Source organism: Crocodylus porosus, unplaced genomic scaffold (genome assembly GCF_001723895.1).
Source record: "Crocodylus porosus isolate Cpor-Errol unplaced genomic scaffold, CroPor_comp1, whole genome shotgun sequence".
Classification (NCBI taxonomy): domain Eukaryota; kingdom Metazoa; phylum Chordata; order Crocodylia; family Crocodylidae; genus Crocodylus; species Crocodylus porosus.
Genome location: NW_017728947.1, coordinates 78479839 through 78506398, shown reverse-complemented (window position 1 = coordinate 78506398; position 26560 = coordinate 78479839). Strand labels below are relative to the sequence as shown.

General features: G+C 44.3%; 1 protein-coding gene across 8 annotated transcripts in view; it reads right to left on the bottom strand.

Annotated features, from left to right (window-relative positions):
* The window catches only part of NRXN3 (neurexin 3), a 1400777-nt gene that overhangs the window by 941586 nt on the left and 432631 nt on the right, over positions 1-26560 (bottom strand). For all 8 annotated transcript variants that reach the window (XM_019552167.1, XM_019552163.1, XM_019552159.1 and 5 more), the window contains 2 exons: positions 14443-14881; positions 7235-7618 (listed from right to left, as the gene is read on the bottom strand). In XM_019552167.1, coding sequence (XP_019407712.1) covers positions 7235-7618; positions 14443-14881 — 823 coding nt within the window. The remainder of the gene's footprint in view (positions 1-7234; positions 7619-14442; positions 14882-26560) is intronic.

Sequence of the window (26560 nt, the reverse complement as noted above, 5' to 3'; positions counted from 1 at the left end):
TTACTGGACCTGGGGACTGCTCATTAAGACTTGTTGATGGAGGACCTTAGTCTTCTGGGTATTAAACATCAGTCCCATTTTCTTGTATGCTTCAGCAAAGACATTGACAATTGCCTGAAGGTCTACTTCCAAGTGAGCACACACTACAGCACCATCAGCATACTGAAGCTCAATGACTGAGGTTGGGGTGGTCTTATTTTCGACTTGGAGTTGGCTGAGATTAAACAGCTTACCATCCATTTGGAAGCTTAGCTGCACTCTGACTGAAAGCTTGTTGGTTGTCAAATGTAGCATCATGGTAAGGAATATTGAGAAGAGTGTTGGAGTGATGACACAGTCTTGCTTTCCCATTTTAACTTTTGTGAGGTCAAAGAAGGCTGTGTACAGAGGTTTATGCTGTTCAAAGCATTTTTCCTGCAGCTGGTGAGCTGTGAAGATCATGTCAGTTGTTCTTCTTGATGCCCTAAACCCATAATATGATTCTGGGAAGAGCTCTTCAGCTAGTGAAAGGAGACAGTTCAGGAGGGTTTTTGGAATGATCTTTCCTGTGGTGGACAGTAAGATAATTCCTCTGTAATTTCCACAGTTGGATTTGTCTCCTTTCTTGAAGAAAGTCATGATTGTGGTGTCCCAAAGGTCATCTGTGATTTCCTCATCATTCAAAATCCTTAAGATGAGGGTGTGGAGCTGTGACATAAGCTCCTTTCCCCCCTGCTTCAAGATTTTAGCAGGCATTCCATCTGCTTCAGATGCCTTGTTGTTCTTCTTCTGATGGCCTTCTTCACGCCATCAAAGGTTGGAGGGAGTCTGAAATCATCTCTGACTGGGTGTTGTGGGGTGGAGTTGAGAACACGCTTGCCAACAACAGATTCTTGATTGAGAAGGTCTTCAAAATGCTCATTCCAGTGGGCATTGACAGTTCCCTTTCCTTAATCAGGTTGCTTCTATTCCTTAGGCCTCAAGGGGATGGTCCCTGAGTACTTGGACCATAGATGGCTTTGGTGTTACTGAGAAAACTGTGCATATTGTGGAGCTCAGTAAAGTGTTGAATCTCCTTTGCCTTGTCTTCCCACCATCTGTTCTTCATATTGTGGGTCCTCCTTTGTATCTCTGCCTTGGCTTGTTGGATATTCAGGTTCTTTTGCTTGGAGTTCATGTCATTATGCCAAGCACAACAGGCCTTTGGCTTGCGGTAGATCAACTCTTGGATCTCCCTGCTGTTCTCATTAAATCAGTCTTGATAGTTCCTGGTAGAGAATCCAAATATCTCTCCACAGGTGCTGATGATGGTGGACTTAAAGACACCCCAAGTGCTCCTGACAGTCTCCCGTTGTTGTTGATTGTGATTTGCTAGTTTATCATTGAGATACTCTCTTGTTGATGGAAAAGGTCTCACTTGCTTGGATCTTTGAGTATCTCAATGTTAATCTTCCATTGGTATTGATTCTGCTGCAGCCACCATTTGGGAGCTAGTGTGAGTAACATAACTGAGCAGATGAGTCATCGGTCCAGCAATTGTCATCTCCTAGCACAGCTACTGTGATGCAGACATCCTTATGATTCTAGGCACAAACAATGACATAGTCGATCAGAGGCCAATTAGATCATCACCATGATGCCTTGTGCCTGTTTTTTGGCAGAACAAGGTATTTGTGATGGTAAGTCCATCTTCTGTGCAATTGGTCAAGAGGAGGATGCCATTGGAGTTCACCTGACCTACTCCTTCCTAGTTCCATTCCAGAGGTTCAAGTCCTTTCTGACCCTGGCACTGAAACTGCTGAGAAGAATAAAACTGTCTCCCTCCAGAACATCAGAAAGGACTTGGTCAAGTTTGGCATAGAATTTATCCTTAGTTTAATTGGCAGTGCCAAGAGTTGGGGCATACACACTGATGACAGTGTCATACTGGTTCCCTACCAGTTTAAGAAGAGCAGAGTCATGAAGTGCTTATTAATTCTGATAGGGAACTTACTGAGTTATTTTATGAATTTATTCTTGATGGCAAAACCAACTCCATGAAGCTGGCGTTCTCCTTTCCATTCACCCTTTCAGAGAAGGTATCGCTGCTTCCATGTTCTTTGTTCGCTGCTTTCCATGTACCTCCATGTGTCACCTGAGTTCTTGAGCCACGATTGTAGTGCACTGCTCTGGGTGTTCACTAGTAGGATTGTCCATGAGGATCCTTATATTTCAGGTCCTGAAATTGATTGTGTGTCTTCATTGATTTTGACCACAATAAAAGCCATCCTACTGGACATGGTTATCCAGTCAGGAAGAAGATAGACAAGCTATGTTTAGGGCACATTTTCGAGCCCCTTCCCCATGTGGGGTGAGCAGAGTAAATCCTAAAGCGGGCTGCTCAGTCTCAGTTACCGTTGCCAAATTGCACTCCTGCCTCATCCAAGTGCTAGATAACCTTCTTGTAACTACCATCTTCATGCCAGTTCATGAATAGGAGCTTCTAGACCTCATAATCTTACTCCTGTCATCACCAGCTGATCACCAAAGGGCTTGAAAAATGTACTAGAAAAACTGTTTTCATGGAAGATGCCTGTGCATGATTTCTTTTATAATGGAGAAGCTGCTTCACATCAGCTTCCATACAGTTGTTGAAAGAATGGGACCTTAATCCAATGGCAAGGAGGCCTAGGCAACTGGAGAGTGCATTCTCTTGCAGCCTTTGTCCACCTTCAAAGCTGTTGAGATTCTAACGTCTTCTTCCACCTGCTCTGCCACTGAGGACTTTATAGACCCATGGCTGGGGGCTGGGCAGGCTTATTATAGTGGTGACCTGTACTTGCCATGGACAGCACTGTCAAAGGATATATGTGGTTTTTCTGGAGGGACAGCATTGCCAACTGCTGTCCCAACCACATTCTGGTAGTCCTGCTGCTGCTTGCTCCACAACTGTTTATTTGTCAGAGTTACCTCTACTTATTTTGTAGCTAACCTTCCCTGAAGGCCATTCCTCTATCTGCTACCTGTGGTTGCACTGGGTAGCAGTACTACTATCCCACCAGCAAGGACTAGGGGAGCCAAGTAGATGAGGGAATGAGATCTTTTGTAACAGAGGCCAAAATCACCAGTTGTCTCACACACAAACACACACAGACACTGGGGACAGGCAGGAAGAATTAAAAAATCAAAAGCTAGACCAAACATATAAAACAGTCTTTAAAAAACAATCATGAATCTTGGGCCACACAGTTGAAATTTTGAGATGTTTTATCCTTTAGGATTAGAAAGGGCCCAGCAACACGTTAATTATAGGTGGCGCTACCAACTTCAAATGTATTAAATGTCTATTTCTGCTCCAAGTCCTTTCAACTTACTTGGCTCAGTAACATACCCCTGGGGTGAGAGCCACAGGCTAATTCCTACATTATTATCCCCTCTCATTTGCTATAAAGGTGTTATAAATGTAGGTGCTGTATTCTGTTTCAAAGAAATGTCTCGATAGCTATCTTTTACCCTACGTGTCTACCTTACATGCCTCCTGTGGTATCTGCTGGCTACCCAATCTTCTATTATTTATCCTCACAACATCCTGCGGGATAACAGAAGTAGTATTAGCTATATTTTATAGGTTGCAGAAAGAGATTTATCCACGGTCACAAATTCTGCCATTCATAGAGCAGGAACAGAACCTGCTTCTCCCACTGCCTATACTAGCTTTCATATTACTAGGCCACCCCTCCTCTTCTTTAACAGCTGCTGAATTTATAAAGGTTCAGATACACTTCAGGAAGCTGAGATATTTACAACAACTCCTTCATTTCAGAGGTCTCTTAAATCATGCATGATTTACAGGGCTACCACAGTAGTTTGGGCAGGGCTAGGACTACTGTGGATGCAGCTCTTCTTGATTTCTCAGTGTTTCTCATGGAAAACTGGAAGCTCAAAGGTTTAAGAGATTAAACACATAGATTGTGCTAAACAAAGAGAAACATACTTTCAAAAGTGGGTCAATTCAAGTCATCCGAAAGGCTCAGATTGGTTCTCACATATCCAAACTGCTTTGTCTCTACCCTGTTTGAAGGTCAAGCCCTGCAGTCCTCTGTCTTTACTCATTGAGTCTAGTGGCCAACAGCATTTCAGGAATTGGTCCTCATGCAGGAGTCTCCTATTTTGATCTAATTTCTCACCAGCACACTGCCTGTGGAAACAGTGTACTTTATCATGAGGATCAATCCAGGCTATCTATCAGCATTTATATCATACTCTTCACTGAAGCAGCTGAGCACAACTGTATCTTGCCCTGGCCCAGGGATATACTAGCAATGATCACATCTTTGCCATCTTTCACTCCACCTATTCTTTATGTTCCAACTACTCTCTCAGGAGTTGCCTTCTTTACCTTTAGTAGGCTATACCTTTAGTGGGGCAGTACTTTCAACCCCTCTATCACTGGAGGGTTGATTAGATGTTGTTACACTCTCCCCCTCTCCTCAGGACTAAAGACCAACTAAAGTAAGTCAGACAGTTCTTCCCAAGTGCATATTTTAAATCTCTGCCATCCATTGCCAGTAGCTGGTACAAGCTATTTATCTAAAACATAGCCCTGCCCCTTCTATACTCTGACTTCACTGTCCCGCCTGCCCTCTTCACTCCAGCTGCTCCCTACTTACTGTGCGGTGAGGGGAGATTGGCAGCATTACCTCCCTGTACACAGAATGCTTCATTCACAGGACACCTGACACCAAGATTTACAGCCACCTCTAGATGTCAGATTATAAAGGTAGAGTTGTGTATGAGCCAGTAACTATACCTGTTTGTTACAGAGATAAAAATGAGTCTCTCAGTCATCAGTGTATGATGAGGCTACAATGTAAATGTCATTTCAAATAAGACATGGAGTCATTGTGCCATGGTTCAATCAGCAGGACTCTGTTGTGTGAGCACTTCTTTTCCAGTTAAGAATCCATGGACATTTGCTCCCCAATGGCTGCACCTTGGGTTGAGAAGCAATATTCAGTTGAAACAGTCACATTGTGCCTGATATGGGACAGAAACCAAGGATGCCTCCATGGTTTTCAGTTTGTACCATTACTGGGTTCCAAGGCTCAGAACCCCCGAGTCTCCTGTCTCTCTAAACATGTCCCTGAACATAGGCTCACTAAAATATTTGTGAATCTCAAAGAGCCTCTAGGAGGTATCCAGTCAATTTAGGACTTAATGTTCCCATGCACTGCACCTGTACTAGTTGATTTATCTTCTCAGCCTACTCTAATAGCAGGCCAAGTTTTCACAGGCTTTTTTCATTACATGTTTTACCAGGGTCTGGATTCTAGCTCCTGATGCACAAAATATATGTGTGGCAATCTCGGACATCCTGTGTCTTTTCTCATCATGTTAGCTACTGCTATCATAACCCCTTCTACCAAGGGAGCAAGGCCTAAGAGCAAGGAGAAAGTTGCGGTCATCACCTACTGCAACAATTTGGGGAAGGAATGCATTTAATGCTGTGGTGCTTCTCTGAACAATACCATCCATATGGCAGCACACACTGGTAAGCAGGTGAGTCGAGAGGATTTTCAGGTACATGCTTAGCTCTGAAGAGTTATCTAGCCCAGTATAATCTATGAGGGAAAGCATATGGATACCTACTGCACTAATTTTTTATGGGCTGTTCTAGCCCAGTTGCCCCTCACTTCCTAGGACGAAAGATAACTTTGAGATATCTGTCCCTTCTAAGATACTCGCATGGCACTGGGAGCAACAGCAGTAGCTGCCTAGAGCAGCAAACCTTGTAGTGCTGACTATGGAAAGTTTTACTAATAAGAATATATCTTGCTCTTCTAAAGCATAAAAATCCCATCTGCCCTGCAAGGTGAACCCTGCTGACTAACAGTTACTTTGAGGAGGAGGAGATCTCCTTCTCTCTTGCAGAGCAGGTGAAGTTCCAGGGCTCTGTTGCACTTTATACACCATACCTAATTCACCTTTACACTCTCCTTTGTAGGTGGCTTAGTATGATCTCCAGTGACAAGACAGAAACAGAGGCACAATGTGGAGGAGGCACTTGGCCAAGGTCATGCAGGACATCCTGTGGCAGAGCTAAGGGCAGAATTCAAGAGTTCTGAGTCCCAGCCATGTGCTCTGACACCTGACTATCCTACAAAGTGTGGGGCAGGGGGAAGAGGGAAAGCAAATGGTTTGAAAGCCTCAGGATTCTGCCAACAAACCCCACTGGTCTCTTAGTAAGTGCATTCCAGCCAGATTCCTGTCCTAACAGCCAAGTGTTACTGAGAAACTAGTCTCAATAAAAGGAAACAATACAAAAGGGAAGTTCCATTTTCTTTGCTAAGTGGGCCTAGTGCCACTTTTATTTTTTACACTCAGATGGTCCATTCTGAGCCTGGCTCTGGCACAATGCAGGGCAAAAACAATTAATGTAACCGTCTGGGATTTGAAAAGAGTATAGATCAAGTGTCTTACATTCGCTAAGCTCCTTCTCATTTGGCACAGAATGAATGCATCTTGGCTGCTTCCACCAGCAATAATTGTGCTTCATATATCCTCAATCAGATGCCTTTAAATGACCAGTCAGAACTAGTGGCAATGAAAATAAGGTGCAGTGACATTCACTGTACTTGAGAAATCTCCTACCATCTTCTACAGATTTGTTTTGGCAAAGGTGAGCTCAGAGGCACCTTGTCCCTTGTACTACTCTACTGGCTCTCTTTTCCCAGAAACTCAGCTCTCAGAATGAGACAGGGAAGGGGTAAAATATATGCTCCCCCTGAGTGTGCTAAAGTGAGAAGAATCAGCTTGACTCCAGCCTGCATTTGGGACTGCTACCAGTAAACTGCCTAGAGCTCATCACACACAGCTGCATTTCCCACTGCAACAGCCTAAAAACAGGACTTACAGAAGGAGAAACCCTGGAACTGAGGAAGAGAGATACCAGAAGGGAGGAGAGATCCACCAGATCCAGAAAGGTCATCAGCTGAGACAGAGAGAAGATTAGCTGGGGAAACCCATCCTAGAAGAAGTAAGGTTCCCTGGTATTCAGTGTAGGAATAGGGAAGGGGGTGGATTTTCCCCTGAATTCAGAGATGCCAAGACCTGTAGAATGTGGGAGAAGCCAGAGACCTCAGAGAACCACCAGAGTGAAGAGGAGATTCCCTGGGCTTCAAGAACAGCAGCAGAATAACGCTATGGACTGCACAAAAGTAGCAGCTCCTCCATAACCTCAGCTCAGTCAGCACAATGCAAAGCAGACTTGACTTACCTCGCTCACATGTTCTACCCCAGTAACCGGTGCCAGTGCAGTCACAGATGAAGCGGTTCCAACCGTCCTTGCAAACAGCATTGTTCTTGCATGGGTAACTGTCGCACTGCTTGGTGCTGAGGCGGGAACAGGAGGACTTGACCCCTGCAGCATTCTGTGCCTCTGCCAGTTGCCGGATGTTCTTGCTCCGTCCATCAATGAACAGGTCCCGGATGCAGCCTACGTAGCCATAGTTCAGCATGGCTGTCCATAGCTCTGTGGGAAGGATGAGGCCTGCCCGATTCTCAGGCAGGCCGCCCAAGTACATGTCCCCTTCCAGATCTAAGATTTCACTCTCCCCACTGGCAGTGAATGGAGTGCGCCGGCTGTTCACTGATATAGTACCTGGTGAAGGAAAAAAATGAAATGTTAGCCAAAAGGATCACTTTACAGCTCAGGGCTGGGTCAGTTTCTACAGTATTTGCATACATGATGAATTCAGTCCAAAAAAATTAAAAATCCCCAGGAGAAACATATCCCTGTTTGTCCTTATTTCCCCTTCCCAACCTTTGTAAGTTCCTCAGGATACAGACTGCAGGTTCATAGACGTTTGTACAACACCCAGCACTACTGCATCACAATCGGGATAGTATAAATTTTAAATACAACTCTTAGTTCATGTCCTGTCTCCTAGGAAAGGAAGTTATTTCTGATATTAAAAAAAAAAAATTAAAAAAAAATCAGAAGCTTTGTGTTGGTTAATGGGTTTCACTTCTTAGGACATGGAATCACAAAAAAATAAAATAAACAAATAATGGAGTTAAAAGGCACCAGAAATGTTCAGGAGCAAAACAAGCAATAGTACCAATATCATGTCACCTTTATATAGCATGCTTCACCACTCATCTCAAAATATTTCACAAAGAAAGGTAAGCAACTTCATCCTCCCTTTTACAGATGCACAAACTGAGGTCCAGAAAGTAAAGCTGAACTCCTGAGAAGCTGAATTCTTATCATTAAGAGTGTAGTAGATCTGTTGCAATAAACTGTAGATGCTCCCAGGAAAATAATGGTCCCCTGTGCTGGATACTGTGTGTGTATATATAACCAGAGACAATATCTGTCATGAAAAGCTTGAAGTCTGAACACTCAAAGAATGGAAGGGGGAAACAGAGGCACAAGAAAGCTTTGTGACTACCCCCGGTCTATGACAGAGGAGGGAGAAGAACCCAGGTCTCTCATGTCCTGCTACTGTGCACCTATCACTAGACCACTCTGCTCTTTGTTCTGTCCTTTCTGTAACAGGGACATCTGCTCAATAGACACTGGGCAAAGAATCAGCAACTTTCTCCCACCTAGCTATAAATCATCACATTTGATTGTCCTGTCATTATGATACTCTGTGTCCCTGGAGAGGACTGCCTATGCCTCAAGATTAATTCCAGATCACTGCATTCTTTTATCTTATGCCCCTAGAATGGGGTGGGGGAGTTCAGTTAATAGAGTTTGCTCTATTCAGTGGATCTATGAGAAAGCGCAGTCACGTACATACGCTTTTCCTTTCCTTAAGCTGTAATATGCTTCTTGCACAAAGAACAGCACATATGGCACACAAGCAGAGTATTTCATGTGTGTGATGTTCTGTATAACTACAGGATAATGTCAGAGGCAGCAGAGTGTTTGAGGCAATAGTGGCATTACAAATTAAAAGCTCAAAGAGAACGAGAACCATTTGATGAGCCATTTTGTGCAAGAAAGCTACAGCACCGCAGACATTTTTCCCTTTAAATGGCGAGCAGAGAGAAGACGTGATACAATACGGGTCTGTGCACAAAGGCAGCCCATCGCAGAGCTGTGAGATGACAGTCATTCTCCATTCTGCTCTGCTGGAATCTCACGTCAGGTTATGGGGAACATACTCCCATAAAGATGGAGGCACTCTAGAGAAAGACAACAGAGATAAGCAGGGGTCTGTAGGGGGCAACTTCTGGGGAAAGAGGAAATGACCTGATTTTAACTTCTATAATCTGGCCAGTCAGACACTTAGAAGAGACAATCAGAATCTGCAAAAATCAAAAGGGGGAAACCCAGCGGGAGGAGAGGAAATACTAGGAGTTGGGGTGAGGGCAGGGGTCTTGGAGTGCAAAACCACAAGGGATGGGATGAAATCAGGAGAGGAGTTATCAAGGCTGGCCATCAAGCCAAACTTCCTGACAGTGAGGTGTGTTATGCTGTGGAAGTCTCCACATGGAAGTGCTAGAAGCCCCATCACATGGACGCAAACTGTCCAGGGCACTCCCAGGGATAATGCTGCACTGGCCCCAGGAAGAAGTGACTGGAGAAGTTGGTGGGTCTTTTCTATTTCTGACATCATTATTCTACAAAGACAGAACAAATTCATTCTGAGACTCAGAAGCACCAGACTCCTGTGTCTTCTCATCCCTCAGGGGTCTCACCCCACAGGGCACCAGGGAAACAGACTGGGAGGGGCTAAGAAGTCAATGATCAGTATAACAGCACACTGATGCAGCTGGACAGTGAGCCTGCCAGTAAGGCCTTCAGTATCAGCAGGGGTGAGATAATGTGTTTCATGGACCACAACTGGCTGAGAATATTCCCTTGTATAATAATGTTCAATATTCCCCAGCTAGAAACAGTGACAGGTTTCATGGATGCTAGTAGTAGGAGATTGCCTTGGGGACATAAAGGTTATGGGATACAGGAGCAGATGTGAGAGATCCAAGTATAAGATATCAGTGCATGGAGAATATACATAGCTTTTGTTGCATTGGCATCCGCAACAAAGCCAAAGGGGTTGAGCCATGCCAGAGGATATTCGGGCAGGATGACTGTCCTGTTTCCTCAGGAACCACTCTCCCACTTTTAGTACCTGCTAGATCAGAGAAGTTGAACTTTTACAGGATATTCTGCTCAGCTCAGCAGAGCCCAGAGCTGTAGATTGCTTGAGAGAACTGGAAGACAGGACTGGGTAGGTTTGGAATGAGAAACAGAAGCCCTTGATCACCGGCTCAGTTACAAAACTCTATGGCCTATGTGAAATGAATCTGTTGTTCTTAAACACCAATCCACAGCACAAAGGGACTGGAAATAGCTGGTTTCCTTGCTTGGCAATCTACAGAAAAAAGTCAAAAACAGGAAAACTGCACAAACCAAACTCTCTTCCCATCCCTTTGGTCTCAGTATTTGGTACTTACTAATGTGATGTGGGGTAGCTCTCAATGCTGGTTCCCCCCTTATTTGAAGAGACAAAGGACATCAGTCACTAGGACTGTCAATCCAGCACTTTTCACCAGCACAAAATGCAAGTTTTCTTTTTTAAAAAAGAACAAATCTGTTCACTCTTGTTCAACAGAGCACATTTAATTTGAAGTCTGTTGTCTCTGATCAGGTTTCAGGCAATCAATAAACCTTCCTGCTGTGCAACAAACAGGTTATTCCTGCATCCTGCCTCCATGAGAAGATAGACTCCTCCCAGGGGTAACGTTGTCAATCACAGTCATCATTATTCATTGAAATGTGTTCCCTCTTTGGTTAGGCTTTTAGAAGCCATTTCAGTTACAGCTTTGGCTTCACTTCTTTTCCTTCTGACTCTGGAATTCCATGTCAGGGTTACCAACCCAAAACACTTTTTTTTACTGATAATATGCAAACTTTTCAATCATAAATAATTTTTTTTTTACTGGTAGATGTTTTTTACTGAGATATGCTTTATATAATGTAAATGTAAGCCTTCTGCCAGGCCCTGAATAAGGTGTGGGTTCAAACTAAAGTGAAAAAGTTCAGTTGTCAGTAAAAAGTTTGCAGATTATCAGTGAAAAATGTCCTTGGTTTGGCAGCCCTGCTTTACTGCAACAATGGTTTTACACCATACTGCATCCACTCCAGGGGTCCCCTACTCTCCTCCAGGCCCCAATACGCACAAATGCACCTTGTACCATGCTGCTCCTGCAACCTACCCTCCAGCCTTATACCTGCCAGCCCTTCTCCTCTCATCCCAGCATGGGTCCCCAAAGAAGGACCACTGTCTGTCTATCTGCCCCATAGCAGCATTACTGTAGATGGGAAGCAGCAGCAGCAGCACATGGGTTAGGGTCTGGGAGGTAGTCAGAAAGCCCTGAAAACAGCTGCCTTCAGGGTACTGTGAGAGACATCAGGCAGTACTGCTGTTCTCTTTCTGTGCTTCAATGATGCCTTCAGCTACTTTTCCAGCCAAAGAGCTTCAGTCAGCTCCATGTTTTTATGGAGTTGATTTTGTGAAGCTGTTTTTGTTTTTGCACAGATGATGCAATTTTTTTTTTACAAAAGTTATGGATAGGTGCTTTTAGCCTAGTTATTTATGGGATGCCCATAAATTTATGCACATTTGGTAACCCTGATCCCTATGCAAGGATCATATATTCTCCATATGATCAAGCAAAATAGTAAGCAGCAATGAATGCTATTAACAGAGTTCCCCCTTGTAAGTTAATTAAATTCTAGCAAATCTACAGAAATTAAAAGTTTGTTCATTTATTTATATCTTCACTTAGAAAACAATTCTATCAATAGCTTGGCTGCTAACACTATAAAATCACATACACTGAAACCTAGAAGGCTCCTATATCTAATGCAAAGACTTCCTCAAAGAATCATGTAAACAACCATCAGTTTGGTCAAAGGTTGGCATTGTAAAGATCCTTAACAGTCAGGACTTTTGAAAACCAAGGGGAAGCACATTTCAATGCTGAATTTCCTTTACTGAGAAAACCTTGTTTGAAGTCCCAAGAAATACATATCTAGGACTTTTATATTAACCTAGTGGAGGTCACAGCTCAAATCCCAAGCCTCATTGAACATGGAAACAAATTCCCTCTATAGCAACATAAAGCAAGACATCCACTGCTTGATGGTCCATGACTTTTCACCTATTCACAAAAATCAAATCAAAGATATGATAATTTCATTTCCAGATATTACATCACAGCACACTAATAAGTGTGATAGCTTGACTTATAATGTCAGAAACAAACAAAATACCTCTGCAGCCTAGATATATTGTTTTGGGATTATTACTAATAACATGGAAAACTAGATTCAACTCTAAAATTAAGAAGCATCAAGGAAATTTGAAGACTTATGCTCATCACATAGAGGATGAGGACTCACTATTTAGAAAGACATACCTCTACCAGGGGTAGAATGCTTCATTCTTACCCATCTACCCTTAAGCACTCTTCTGTCCTCAATTTCCATTAGTCTATGCCACAAAGGAAGCAAGACACCCAGCCACTTAAGGAATTTTCAGGGAAGCAGAAAAAGCCTGCTTAATGTTGCCTATAGTTGAGCCAGTGCATATGACTCCTGATCTGGACTATTGTCTGATACTTCACCTTTATACCCTGACTTGATTACTCTAACTCCTGAATTTGCCTCCTCCTTGATACTTCAGCTTTGACAGCAGGAGTTAGTTGGACACGGGCAAAGACTTCAAGTATTTTCATACCAACAAACATTTTGGAAAACAGCAAGCCAAGTGAGGAGTAAAGAGCAACCATCTGAAGAAAAAGATAAAGATTGGCCAAGATGATAGGTCAACACCTCTTATTTCCTTTTCTCCGCAACTTCTTATTAATTTGAAAGTTTCTACCTATTAGTTGTGCTATCTAGTCTCACTTAGTTCAGGTCATTAGCCTACATGTATTAGAGGGTATTAAGCCACATCTAGAAGTTCTTACTTGGTTTTTACTAAGTGTTTCTTCAGGCAGCTCTCCCAGGAAAGTCAACAGGAGTTTGTTGAAATAAGGACAAAGTAATAAAGTTTATTAAGATGACCTCAGGATCTGTCCCAAACACATATAGCCACTATGATGATGTAGATAATTACTGTTATAAGTACAAATTACACAGGTGTGACGGGCTAGCTGGTAGTGACTTAGCCCAGGGGTTTTGAAAGGGTAAAAGATGATTGGAGGGCTTGGGATTCCCTTTCCTCACCAATCAGGCCCCAGAGACTCACCCTCCATGTCCCCTGATTGGCCCCTTGGGTCACCTGGAGGGCACTGGCGGCTGACTCAGGATTGACCAGCAAGGGACCACAAGGAAGGAGTCTCAAAGAGCTGGCAAACAGCTGGGCAGGCGGGGTGGGAGCAGTTTCCCCAGAAGAGCCTGAAAGAGCAGGACCTGCAGGCAGCAGTTGGACCCTCAGGAGCACGGCATGCAGCCAGCAGGAGAGGCTCCCCACTGGGCTCCAGGATCCCCTACGAGAGGCTGCAGCCGGCAGGAGGGGCTGCCCTCTGCTCCAAGCAAGGATCTGAGCAGCGACCTGAGAGGTTCCCAGCTCTGCTTCCAGCTCCTCCAATAAGAGGCCAGGAAACTTGACGCAAGGCAGGGGCTTCTGGAAGGTCAAAAGCACTAGCAGCTTGGCATAATACTAGCACTAGTGGCTGTGTGGTAGAGTTTCTACCTCCCACATAGGAGATCTTTGTTCAAGTCCCAGCTGGGGTGAGTGAGGTAACAGAAAAATCCTTGTTGCAATCAAAAGGGGTCATTGTGTTTTCCCGCTTTCTACCCCTCCAGGTACCTAGGCCCTATATTCCTTTTTATTTGACATTTTGTATTTTGTACCTTTTATATTTCACCAACTAGTATTTTTTGTTCTGCTGTTTGTATTTTATATTTTGGTTAACCCTGTCTTTTGTCAACTGGATGAATATGTCTATGATTGTAAGTGTCTAACCTTTGTTGAATCCTACCCCCTCAGGGCATTGTAGTCTCCCCTATACCCCCTGGTTTATACTGGTTATCTTCCCAGTACTGTCCTCTCATTAAAAGGTATATGGTTAAGTCCCCATTGGTGGTCTGGCTCTACTCTATGCGGGAGGAGAGTCCCTACACCTCCCACAGTGCTTGTGCACCTGCTTTGATCCCTTCAGTCCCTTCTCTTGGAGTACCACCTGGGTTACACAGGTTAAAGAGAAAGATGCTGATGAACTAGTTCTGTCCTCTCTGTTGGATTATTCCACAGCTCACACTAAACATCTCATTCATACCTGGCTCTTCAAAAATGTTTTTATTCTCTTGGGTAAAATATATACAATAACACTGAGTTCTGGCAAGAAAGTGTTTCTCTTCTAGCAGGCCCAAAGAAATCTTAAAAACCCAGAAGTTTACACCCTATACCATCAGAAGCCAAAAAAGTGAACCTATTTCAGATTACTTTATCCTCCTACCTGATCTACCATCTCGCTGGATATCCACATGGTACCATTCTCCATCATTAGCTTTCTTCTGGGTGGCCTTCACCTTGATAGTGCCGGAGCCCATATCAAGCAGCAAGTAGAGGTTCCCATCTAAGAGCTCCACTGCAAAGAAGTCTACTTTGGTATTCTTCTGGCTCCTGGCATCCTTCCTCTCCTGGGGCTTGCCGTGGGTAAAAAGGATTAGTCCATTAGGCTCAGTGGTACGAAAGTCAAAGGAGATGGAGCCCATTCGCTTGGTGTTCCACTTGGGCAGGCTGATATACGCCTCAGGGGTCTCGAAACTGATGGGATCCAAAGTGGCCACATTCTCACATGTGAACTTCACCTCCCCGTAGATCTTCATCTTGGTGTCACCAATTCTTGCCAAGCGAGACAGTTCCAGACGAATGTCATTATTCTTATAAACAACCTGTCAGACACACGGAAAAACACCATACATCAATCCTGTGTACAATAAAAACACCCCCAAGACCCTTCCAGACCTGAGAAAGAAATACCCAAAAAAGACTCTGAGGAATGTGTGAGACCACTGGAGAATCCTACATAGTGACATAGGGGGAGAATAGAGCTAGACTGCTGCCTGAAGCTGACAGCAATTGGTGCTTTATAAATACCATAGATCAGGCAGGCAGGCAGATGGCAGTGAACATTTTGGGGAGTTTGGGGAGTACACTTGACCCTACCAACAGACCCTCTCCCCCAGCATGGTCTGCCACCAAATATCTTGTACTGTAGATGCTCCATTTGTACAGACCTTATATAAAATACACAAGACAGTGTAGCCCCAATGTGAGTCTATGCAATCCACTGCAGTTTCTGTTAGCCCCATAAATTCCTTTAAACAGTGTATGTTAGTTCTAGCATTTCATTTACAAGTTATTGTAGGTTATAGCCTGGATCTAAAAAAAGTGTATTTCTCTTACAAAGAAAACGTACACCACAAAACAGTTACAACCCTGTACAATTTTTTGTCCTGATGCTCCAGAGGCTGCCATTCCACCAAGAGGGTCTTTTGGAGTTAAATGAACAAGAGGACCCTATTTCCCAGACCACACAGACATAATCAAAGTAAATACTCTCCCACGAAAGTCAATGGCAGTTTGTTGAAATAAGGACAAAGTAATAAAGTTTATTAAGTTGATCTCAGGATCTGTCCCAAACAGAAATAGCGACTATGATGATGTAGACAATTACTGCTATAAGTACAAATTACACAGGGCCAATTATCTTGACCAATCTTTATCCTAGAAAGGGGTCAAGAAACAGGAAAAACATATTGGCTTATGGTGTCAGTAAGGTCTGGAAAATCTACAGCAAATATAAAAGGAAGAAAACAGAATGGGGTGGCTTGGAAAAATCCAAAATAAACTCCTTTTTTAAGAAGCAATATGTACCCAGCTAGGACTTTACAGCTGTCACTAGCCTTTCACAAAAGCAACAACGCACTTCACAGTGGCATCAGGAACAGAGCTCCTTTCATCTTGCTCCAAAAATGTTGTTCTATATCATGGCTCTTCCCTGCCCCCTCGGGCGGTTGGGGAACTAAATATATTAAGGACCATGAGAACCTGTGGGCTGCTTTTGCAAAGAAAGTGAGATATTTTCATGCAAATCTTAAAAGCTGGACATCTGTTGTTAATTTGGGGGGCTGGACCCGATGATCTTGTAAGGTCCCTTCCAGACCCTAACACCTATGAAATCACTTGAGGTACAGGAAAAATTCAGTTAACTTTTGGGGCCATGACACAGTCAGGTAGTTCTCATTCAACCCAGTAGAGGGCAGTATTGACACACAAACAATAGCCATTTTTGCAACGGTCATTCTATTTTTAGTACTCTGAACTTTTACAGTCCTTTCCAAAAATTAATATATGCATTCATTCACATGAGAAGGGGAATACAATGTATTTGCTAAAGTTTTATGAGTAAAATATAGCAGATTTTTATTCCTTCAATGCTGCCAACCTTAAAGCTTGAATCTCCTGATTGCATCACAGCTTAAGTACTCTCTATCTGTGTCATTTCAGTAAAGAAGCTTTATGTCATACAGATTAATGGCACTGTGGACCGAACCCTGATCTCTAATGCCAACTTTGTGTAAATGTGCTAAAAACAAATTATGCACACCAATTTTACAACACAAAGGAGACACCTGCTCCCATGTCTTCACTGAAGCAGAATTTCAAAGGGCAAATAAAATTCTGCTTATAACTACTTTACTTCTTCAAAAGGTACATGGAAAAATTCAAACAATTGTTCAGTTTGGTTAGTTTATTTTTAAATGGGGAGGGAGGCTAGCATTTAATTTGCTTTATTAGACAACCAGAAAACTAGCAGGACTGTAGTATTACAAACAAAAGGAGAGTGAAATTTAAGACTTGAGATATTTCCTGAAATTTTTTGTTGCTAAAAACTATTTAACACTAGTCAAATACATGTGAAAAAGAAATCTCTGTGGAAATTCCCACATCTCTGCCCTTCAGTTAAGGCAAATCTGCCAGTCTGGAAAGCAAAAGAGGATGGAAGCTTGGCTTAATTAACTAGTGGATGTTTCTATTTGCAGTGGTGAATCCCAGGGTAGTGTGCAGCCAGTATAAATGGCTGCAAGTCTCTCCCTCTTGTCTTCATCCCAATACCAAGTGAAAGTGAGAAAGAGAAGGCCAGACTAGAATATCTTGCACATCCATGATCCTGGATTAGTAGATTACCACAGTTACTCTGCTTTTAGTGATATAACAGAGAATTTTATGTCCCTCCCGGGTATGAGGAAGCAGAAAGATACTACTATTCCTGCAACACCTTTTTGGAAGTGTGGCTGAGTGCTGCTTGACTAGATCAGAGGACCTGGGCTGTCAACCTAGGCTTTTGCTCCTAACTATGAGGATTACCTGGGTGAGAAATGCAAGGGACAAAGCAGCAGTATACCAAACTACATCAGAGCGCTAAGCCCAGAACAGACACCAGTCCCCCAAATTTCAGAATGAGTTTTTTAGTTTCTATAGGAATACCCTCTCTCCTAATGACTAACTGAGAGCCCTAAGGATCTCAGCCATCATTTACTTTGCCCAATCTTCCAGTACCTTTTAAACATGTATGCCATGGATAACCAGTTAGATAACCCACCCTTGTCTCTTCTCATTTAACAATATGAGCAATAATTTGCTATTTTCTAGCATCTTGCCTCTTTTTGGCACTAAAAGAAAAGCACTGTCTCCTTTATGGACAAAGAAATTGAGTCAAAGAAGGAAATCACTTGCCCATCATCATGCAGAGAGACAGTTGGGAATTAGATATAGAGCATGGATCACCTGACACCCAGATATGTGCATAATTCCATTCTTCCATCCTAAAAAGGAAGTATGGAAACTACCAATCTAGACCTGTGGAGATCTAGGTTGTATTCCTAGTTCTGTGTCCACTGGGCTGTGTGTAACACTGGGCAAACTCCTTTGCTTCTCAGGACCTCGGTTATCCCATCTGTAAAATAGGGATACTGACAGTGACCACCTGGAGTGTTTTGAGATGTGCAAATAAAAACAGTATACAAGATAAAAAATATGGATTAATAGTAGTTAAAGCAGGGGTTCTCAAACTTTGTGATACCACAACCCTGAGTGCTGGATGGCAGCGGCAGGGGACGGGGAGCTCACACGCAGCCGCCACTGCCACTATCTACCCTCCCGCACCGCTGCTGCATGCTGCCTCCCCACATCACCACGTGTACTTCCTGGGAAGTTTGCAGCCTCCTTTTAAATTGCTCATGACCCCCCAGGGGGTCACAATCCACAGTTTGAGAACCCCTGAGTTAGAGGATCCCAACTTGTCCTTTTGATTCCTGCATCACTCAAGAGGACAACATTTCATAGGAAAAGAATAACGTCTCTTTAGAAAAATAAAACAAAGGTGCTGGTTTTGTCGATTCTCTCTGCCCTATGCTCACTTCTAAAAAATGCTACCTCTTATCATTAGTACCTGATAAAACAATTCTTGAGGGCCCTGAGAACGTAAGCCATTCCAACGGAAAAACCAGAAAACTGACAGTAATTAATATAAATCATATGTCAAGAACTGTAGGAAACTGATAAAGAAAGAAAAAGGGCATGGGGAAAATATTATGTATGGCTAGTAGTCAAGGGGTACCTACAGACATAAGGGGCTCTGCTCTAACTCTTGGCACTTTATACGAAGCACCATGAGTTAGAACCCTACCCCCAACCCAACCAGTGTTTTTGGGTAGGGATGATCAAGCCTGCCTGCACCAGCCCTCTTGGCCTGCAGGCTGGGTGCTCCAGCAGGCTTGGAGGAGGCTGCTGAATAGGGGCAATGCATAGGGCATGTACAGGGCTGCATGTGCACCCCTGAGAGCACTGGTAACCCCGTCAGGCCGTGCTCCCTGTTTAGTTGGTGGGCAGGGGGGCAGGCAGGAGCACCAGTGCCCCCACTGAGAGTGCCGGCTGGGGAGCAGGCCACCAGCAAAAGCAGCCGTGCCACTTCTGGAAGTGTCCATGGGAGTTCTGGAAGTGGCATGGCCGTTTTTACAGTGAGTGAGATCGGCCACGGGGGACCCCCTTCCACGGCCAGTGGGATCAGCCACCAGGGACCCCCCCCCTTGGCCTGGTGTCAGGGGAGGCACTAGACACCCATGCTGCTGAACCTCCTCTCTCCCCAACCCTACGCCAATCAGTTCTGGGGCTGTCAGTAGGGGAGAGAGGGAAGGGAGCAGCTGCTAGCTAGTTTGCCTGGCTTGAACTGGAGGTGGGGGTGGGCTGTAGCAGAGCCCCCGCCACCTCATGCTGCCCCCCCCCCCCCCAGCTACGCTGGCTGGGGTACTGAGGGGAACTGGGCTGGGCATGTGAGGTGAGGGGGCTCTATTTCACCCCCACCTCTAGCTCCAGCTGGGCAAAACTGCTCTTAAGAAGCCCAGCTGGAGCTGGGGAAGAGGGTGGAATGGAGACCCCATGCTTCACAGCATCAGTTTGGACCCCCAATACCCCAGCTGGGGTAGCTTGCGGGCAGGGCATGAGGTAAAAGGGTTCAGGCCAGGTAAAACAGCTGGCAACTGTGTGTTGCTTCCTTCCAGCTGTGTGGGCCAAGGATATGGTGGGGTCCAGAGGCACCAGACCCCGCCATCAGGTAGGTAGCTCTCAGGCCTTGGTGGCTGCCTATCTCACCAAAGATATGGAGCTACTGCTGTGTAACTCCTTGGCCTGTTGGGCAAGCCACAGCTAGATGTGGCTGAATCTGGCCATGGTTACCCAGCAACACCTATCCTATCCACCAACCAGTGTTCAGCATTGCTAGGGATGTAGTGACACCCCACTGCACCTGCTTGGATCCAGGTTTGGTGGAGCAGCTGGTGTTCCTCAAGGTGAAGCTCTAACTGCTGGGGTTCCCCAAGCTCCAGGTACAGACAGAGTGAATGCCACCCACGTCACTCTGTCTCCACCTATTTCCTTTTTTCATTTTTTAAAAACCATTTAACGCCCCACTCTCAGAGGTGGTGAGGGCACTCACTACATCACCAGACAGCAGGGGAAGAACATGTCCCTGCTGAGCTTCCATGCCAGGATGAACTTGGAGGTATGGGCTGGGGCTATGGGGAAGGAGGAGCCCCAGGTCCTGGGCATGACCACTAAAACTGCACTCTGCCAGGGCTGGGGAGGCATGGTTGGGCTGGTGACATAGGAAATGCCAGGATCAAAGATCCCCCTGGTGAAAGGTGGGTAGGAGGTGCCATAAGCTCCAGCCACCACATGCATGCATGGAGTCCTGGCTGCAGAAAGCCCAGACCCGTCACGTCTTTGACAGGCCTGAGGTTTGCTGGTTGCAGTGGAGTTGTGAGGCTCCAGGTGAGCTCAGCTCAGCTGCCTGGGATGCCAGCTTTCAGGTTGAAAAACCCATCTTCAAGCTAAGGAAGCACATGCAGTTTGTGTGTGTGCTGTTCCTGGATGGAAGTAATAATAAAGAAGCCAGAGGCTGGCCTGCAATGCAGGCAAGAAAGCCAGTCAGTAAAAATGGAAATGGAGGTGTCAGGGGGTGAGAGAGACAAGCTGGGGTAGGGGGAAGGGGGAAGGGAGATATAGCAGGTAAAAGTGGAGAGGTACCTGGGGAATCATGTGTCGGCAGTTTCTAGTGTGTCAGAATTCCAATGTCTATATTGAGTCCATGAGTTTCTGTACCTAGGAGGTTGATGAAGTTCAGTTCATAGGCTTGCATGTGAAAAGTGGTTTGTAAATTCCCTTTAAGGATCAGACCTGAGAGACTGGAGACAGGTGGTATTCTGTTCTTGTCTTTGATAGATTTTTAGTGTGTGATCATTCTGGTGGGCAGTTTTGTCATGGCATGACCTGGATCCATTCAGTGTATTTTGGGCTGCAGGAATTTGGCTTCTGGTGATGATGCTAGTGAGGTTCAGTGCCTGTTTGAATTTATAAACTGCTTTTCACAGACAAGCCTATGAACTGCATTTCATCAACCTCCTAGGTAGTAGGTACAGAAACTCATGGACTTAATATAGACATTCAGTGGCGATGCATAGTGGGTGCAGGCGGTGCGCATGCACCCTCTGAGAGCACCAGTGCACCCCCTGACTGGCCATACTTGCCACTTAGGCAATGGGCAGGTGGGAGCGCTGGAAGCACTGCAAGCACTGGCTGATCAGCCATTGCGGGATTGGCCACGGGGGACCTCTCCCCGCCAGGGCAGCAAGATCAGCCATGGGCCCCCCACCCCGCCAGTCAGCAGGACTGATTGGTACCAGTTTCCTATGTCGACACTGGAATTCTGACATACTACACCCTGCTGAACATCTGACTCCCCAGGTACCCCTCTACTTTTACCTGCACTGCTACATCCCCCTTTCCCCAACCCTAGCCTGTCTCTCTCCCCCTGATGCCTCCATTTCTACTTTCACTACTGGCTTTCTTGCCTGCATTGCATGCCAGCCTCTGGCTTCTTTACTATTCCTTCCATCCAGGAACAGCACACACACCAGCTGCTGGTGCTTCCTCAGCCTGTTGAAGGGTTTTTCAACCTGAAAGCTTGCTAAGATATATTTCAGTAACTTAAATATATTTCAGCTGGTCTACTAAAAGATACCAGATTAGACTGACCCAAAGGACCTTGTCTGCCAAGGCCATGTCTGTAGATCAACTTCCCTAGCACCTGACCGGAAGGACGCAGGGCCCTTGGCACATCTAAGCCCCAGGGCTGCGGCTGGCAGGGAAAGTTCTCTGGCATCTGCTAGAGAAGAAAGTCCTGCAGGAACAGAAAGAAAGGCTCTGTCACAGTCTGGCTGCCTGAGATGCTGCTGGTGCTACTGTGCTATTGCTCACTAAGTTATTATTTTATCTGTTGTTATTTAAAGTGGTAGACCGGGATGAGGCTGCAGGGGAAGGGGAGACTTCATTGGGGAACACTACCATGTCATGTAGAGGCTCCAGCACCTGTGAGGGCATGCCTCAATACACACACAAGGTAACAGATGTCACAAGTTTTGCTTGTCAGTAGCCAAAGGTGGTTTCCAAGAAAGCAGTACACCTATCTCCTTGAAAGCTGGCAGGCTTCATGGCTTCAGCAAGGGCTACCATCCCTGCAGTTTTCACCCTGCTGTGCCTTAACATACACATGAGACACAAGTTTTACTTTCAAAGCCTTCAGGTACAGTTTACCAGAAACACCTATCCCCTTGAAACTTGACAAGCTTCATGGCCTGAGAGGGGGCTACCATCCCTGCAAGTTTTATCTGAATCAGGCAAGAAATGACACAGTTATAGGCAGTTTTGTGCTTCCCCATTATAGCTTATGGGCAAAACATTGAAACAGTGTTGAAACAGCGAAACAGGTTCGATGAACGAAATGGAACAGCGGTTTCAAAACTAAACAAAACTTAAAATGAAACACTGTCTCGTTGAAATGGCAAAATGGAAGTCAAAATGAAACGGTACCGTTTCATTTTGAAACCCTAGTGCCTACCAGCATCATGTTTCTGGTGGCATACCAAAAAAACACACAGACATGGAAGTTTATAAACTCCCACTTTTTCTTTTCATCTCACTTACCTCTAAGCTGATCAGACATCGTTAAGGGTGGGAACCACTGTATTAAGGATTCAAGTCACCTGAATATTAATTGCAGGAGAAACATTTAATTCCAAGCTGGGGAACTGTACTCAGTACTGACTCAGAGAAGTGAGCACTGCCCATGGAGACATTCACATGAATTCCTGCAACACGCTGGAACACTGTTTCAATAGTGTCTTTATGGGAAGAGTTTCAATTAAAATCACCAGCATAAAAATACAAACGGCACCCAAGTACTTGTCTACACTCTGCAGGGGGCTTTCTCCACATCTCCTCATTGACATTAAAATAGCAAAGGCATGTCTACACTAAGAAATATTCCCCATTCAGCCATCAGTATACCTGTGAAAAGGCAAGCTAGGGTTTGCCTAAACTGAGTTATTCATTGGCTCATTCAATGCACATTCCTGTGTATCTGTGGGTCAGCACCAGTGCAGACAAAGCCTTTACTGAATGGGGGCTATTCCCATTGCTGAAGTGGTGGATATTGGTGCTGAAAAGCATGCTAGGATATAAAATCCCTTCCCCTGTGCAATTAATTTGCCTCTGCCCCTTACTCAGCTAGTATCACATGGAGCCTGGACACCCGGGGAAATAATCAAGCTGATCCTTTCCAGTTTGGACACAGAGATACAGTCTTCAGCCCCGCACATGTGAAAGACATTAGAAAGAGGGGGAAGAGGATTGGACAGAAAGTCTGAAGCATTTCAGGAGGTTCACAAAATAGCCCTCGCTCAAACTTAAATAAATGATGACTTTAACTTAACTCCATGAGACAATCGCACAGGGAGTAACAGTATTTCCTTTTTTCATCAGGGCTGATTCTCAAAATATAACTGTAGGTTAACAGAGGCTTCCACCTTGATAACTCAGCCTACTGCTCACTTAATGAATCAGACAGGAGGTAAACAAGCTTCTCAGGAAGGGAGCTGGTGTAGACACAAGACAGGTCTTTGGTAATCAGCAGCAAGAGGACCCAGGGAAGGACATGACTCTTTTGTGGTGCACAGAGAAAACAGCATTGATAGTTCGATTTCTTTTACACTGGCTGGGGAGGGGACTTTGTTTCAAGCTAAGCTACACACACAAAAGAGCGATTTAGTATCAAGACTCCTTCAAAACGGGCAACTTCACTAGTCTGAAATACGTAAGGAATTTCTCTTGCTTGGCTGTGTGAAGCAGCTCTGCTCCTGGGTTAATGAAAGTCCTAATCAGATGGCTTTTCACAACAGTGAAAAGAGCCTCTTTGCAATCAAGTGAAGATGCAGAGAGGGAGAGAGAGGAGGAAGGATAATATTCAGGCTTGGCAGGTAGCCGATACACAATTCATTTCAAAGCTGGTGCTATTAAATAGGAAACAAAGCCTGGGGCGCAGGTAGCCTCTAGATATTCTCCCCTTGAGTAACGGGCATCTCCAGTTAACCTGACCGTCACTAGATGTCCCTATTACCAAGCACAGGAGAGATAGTGAATTGTAGTATTCATCACAGAAATCCAGATTAAAGAAGGCAGGCCAGGTTTAGCTGGTTCTTTGGTCACAGTTTGTTCATCTGCTATATTTCCTGTCTCAGACAGGAGAGATACTGATCTTTTCCTTGCTTCTCTTGCGTGAGGGTCCTACAGTCCCCTACTCCTCCCATTCTGTAGAAGGTCTAATTATAAACATCTCAAGCTTTTTGCCTGTCTTGGAGCTGGGCCATGTGATCTTCTTGACAGTGTACTTTCACATGCACTCTGGTCAGGGTAATAACATTTATACACGATGCTTAAGGTGTGAGTGCAGCCATCGTCCACTGTACCAGCAAAAGGCTCTTGTGCCTTTCATGGAATAGCATAAATTTAACAGAGGTAATAAAGAATCAAATCTGGTCTAAAGAGAGTTAAATATGGTTACAGCAGTGTTACCTGAAATTGATGTAACCCTGAGTTTATCCTGCAAAAAATTAGGACCAGAATCCTTCTAAACAAAGCTATTTGCACATTTTCTACACAAAGCAAGTTTCTACTGTAAGATCCTTATCGGTTCTGAATGATGTGTTTATGGAAAAGTGCAAAAGAAAAAGAGCTAGTTCCAAGAGGGCTGACTCAAAAGGCTGGGTAGAGATAGAGACACTCATTGAAATAGGAGATTAAGGGAGAAAAAAAGAAGGGAAACAGGCTGTATGCTAAGTCTGGAAGGTTGAAAGCAAGCCCAACAACCGTACTAGGCAGTATGCAGCTAAAAATGATCATTCAGGTCTATATTAAAATGAAAGCTTCTTCTTAGACCTTATTCAACAGATACTGAGAATTCAGCACTTTGTAGGAGGCAAAATCACAGCTTAGGCCAGATAAAGACATCTCTGCACCTCAAGAGAAATTTTTGGAATACAGGCAGTCCTTGGACTAACAATACAATTGGTTCCTGAAAACCATGTCTTAAGTCAAAATGTTGTAACTCGGAACCAATTTTCTCAAAAGAAACAATGTTATAAATGGGGCATTGGTTCCTGAACCAAGGCCCGATACCCTCTTTTTACCAAAAATACCCCAGAATGTTGTACTTGATCAATTATAGATGAGTAACATAGCTACATTAACGTATTTATATTGTAAATAGCAATCATATTGATTTGGAAGGACTTCTTTGAGGTAACTTTGCTGGACTTTTTGAAGGGCTCTTGGTTGGACTTTTTGAAGGGTTCTTGGCTGGAGTCTTCTCAGAAGTCTTGGCTGCAGGTTTTTCTGGAGTCTTGTCTGCTTTCTTAAAGAAAGTATCCAAGGAAGTTTGGACAGATGTTCTCCAGGGAGATGAGTGACACAGCGAACTTGTTCACTGGCGTGGTGTTGCGTTGGATCAAGCGTTGTAAAGCTGGAACTGCCGTCGTAAAGTTGAAACAGGGTGTCAATTTATAAACGTTGTAAATGTGAAACGTTGTAAGTGTGAAACTTTGTAAGTCGAAACATTGTAAGTCAAAGACTGCCTGTATATGACTGTGTTCACCCTGCCAAGACCCAGAGTAGGAAAGCCCTACACCTGGTGCCTGAGACCAGTCCTTGTGGAAGACCTATGTCCGCCTAGACATAAATACACAATGTCGTAGTACAGCTCCAACCAGCTCTCTCACATTCTAGCTTGGTATAGCAGCTAGACAGAAACAAAGCATTGCCATGGGCTTCCTCTGAGTACCATCAAATATCACCATAATATCTACCTAAGCAACAGAGACAGATTCCAAAGTTGTCAATTTAAAGCACATGCACCCTGCAAAAGAACAGATCAAATAGCTTGAAAGTAACTTTTAACATCTGACTTCAGTAATGCACAGCATTTTTGCTTAAGCTAAGCTTGCTTTTTTCTTTACCCTATAATGAACATTGCTGACTGAAATGCAAAATGCTACACAATTTGAATTTTGGTTGATTTTGCATCATGATGTATGAACCACAGAAGTGCATTCTGTTGTAATATGACTTACTTTCTAGATTTCTTGCTTTTAACAGGAAACAATAAATGTAGAATTCAGTTTCCTGCATGGGTGGATTCCTGGGACTTCTGTCCAGGGTAATACTAAATGTTAAATCATCTGGATTATTTTTGTACCTGAAGTCAACTTTCTAAGTAAAGTTTTCAAAAGTATAAGACTGTTGAATCTGCTATCCTAATGAAAAATAACCCCTACAATGACACCTTAATACTTAGGGGATGGGAACATTAGACATATTAGTATTCAGTTAGATAAATTTATACTCGTACTGCAAAAATGGAAAGAATCTTCCTAGTATAGTATTGCAAGGGGGCAGGTCAGAGATAATGTTTTTCAATTTTTTAAGTTAATTTAGTGCTGCTGCTCCAGCCAGGGGACTGCAGGGAATGGCTGGACTGGGCGCTAAACGTGGTTGCAACAGCAGCAATTGCGTCCTTGTTCCCTCCTCCACTGCAATTCTTCTGCCAGCTTGGGGGCTTCCATTGTGAGAAGCGAGTGCCCGGGGAGCTGGGCTCAGCCAAGGATGGTGGCAATGGTGCT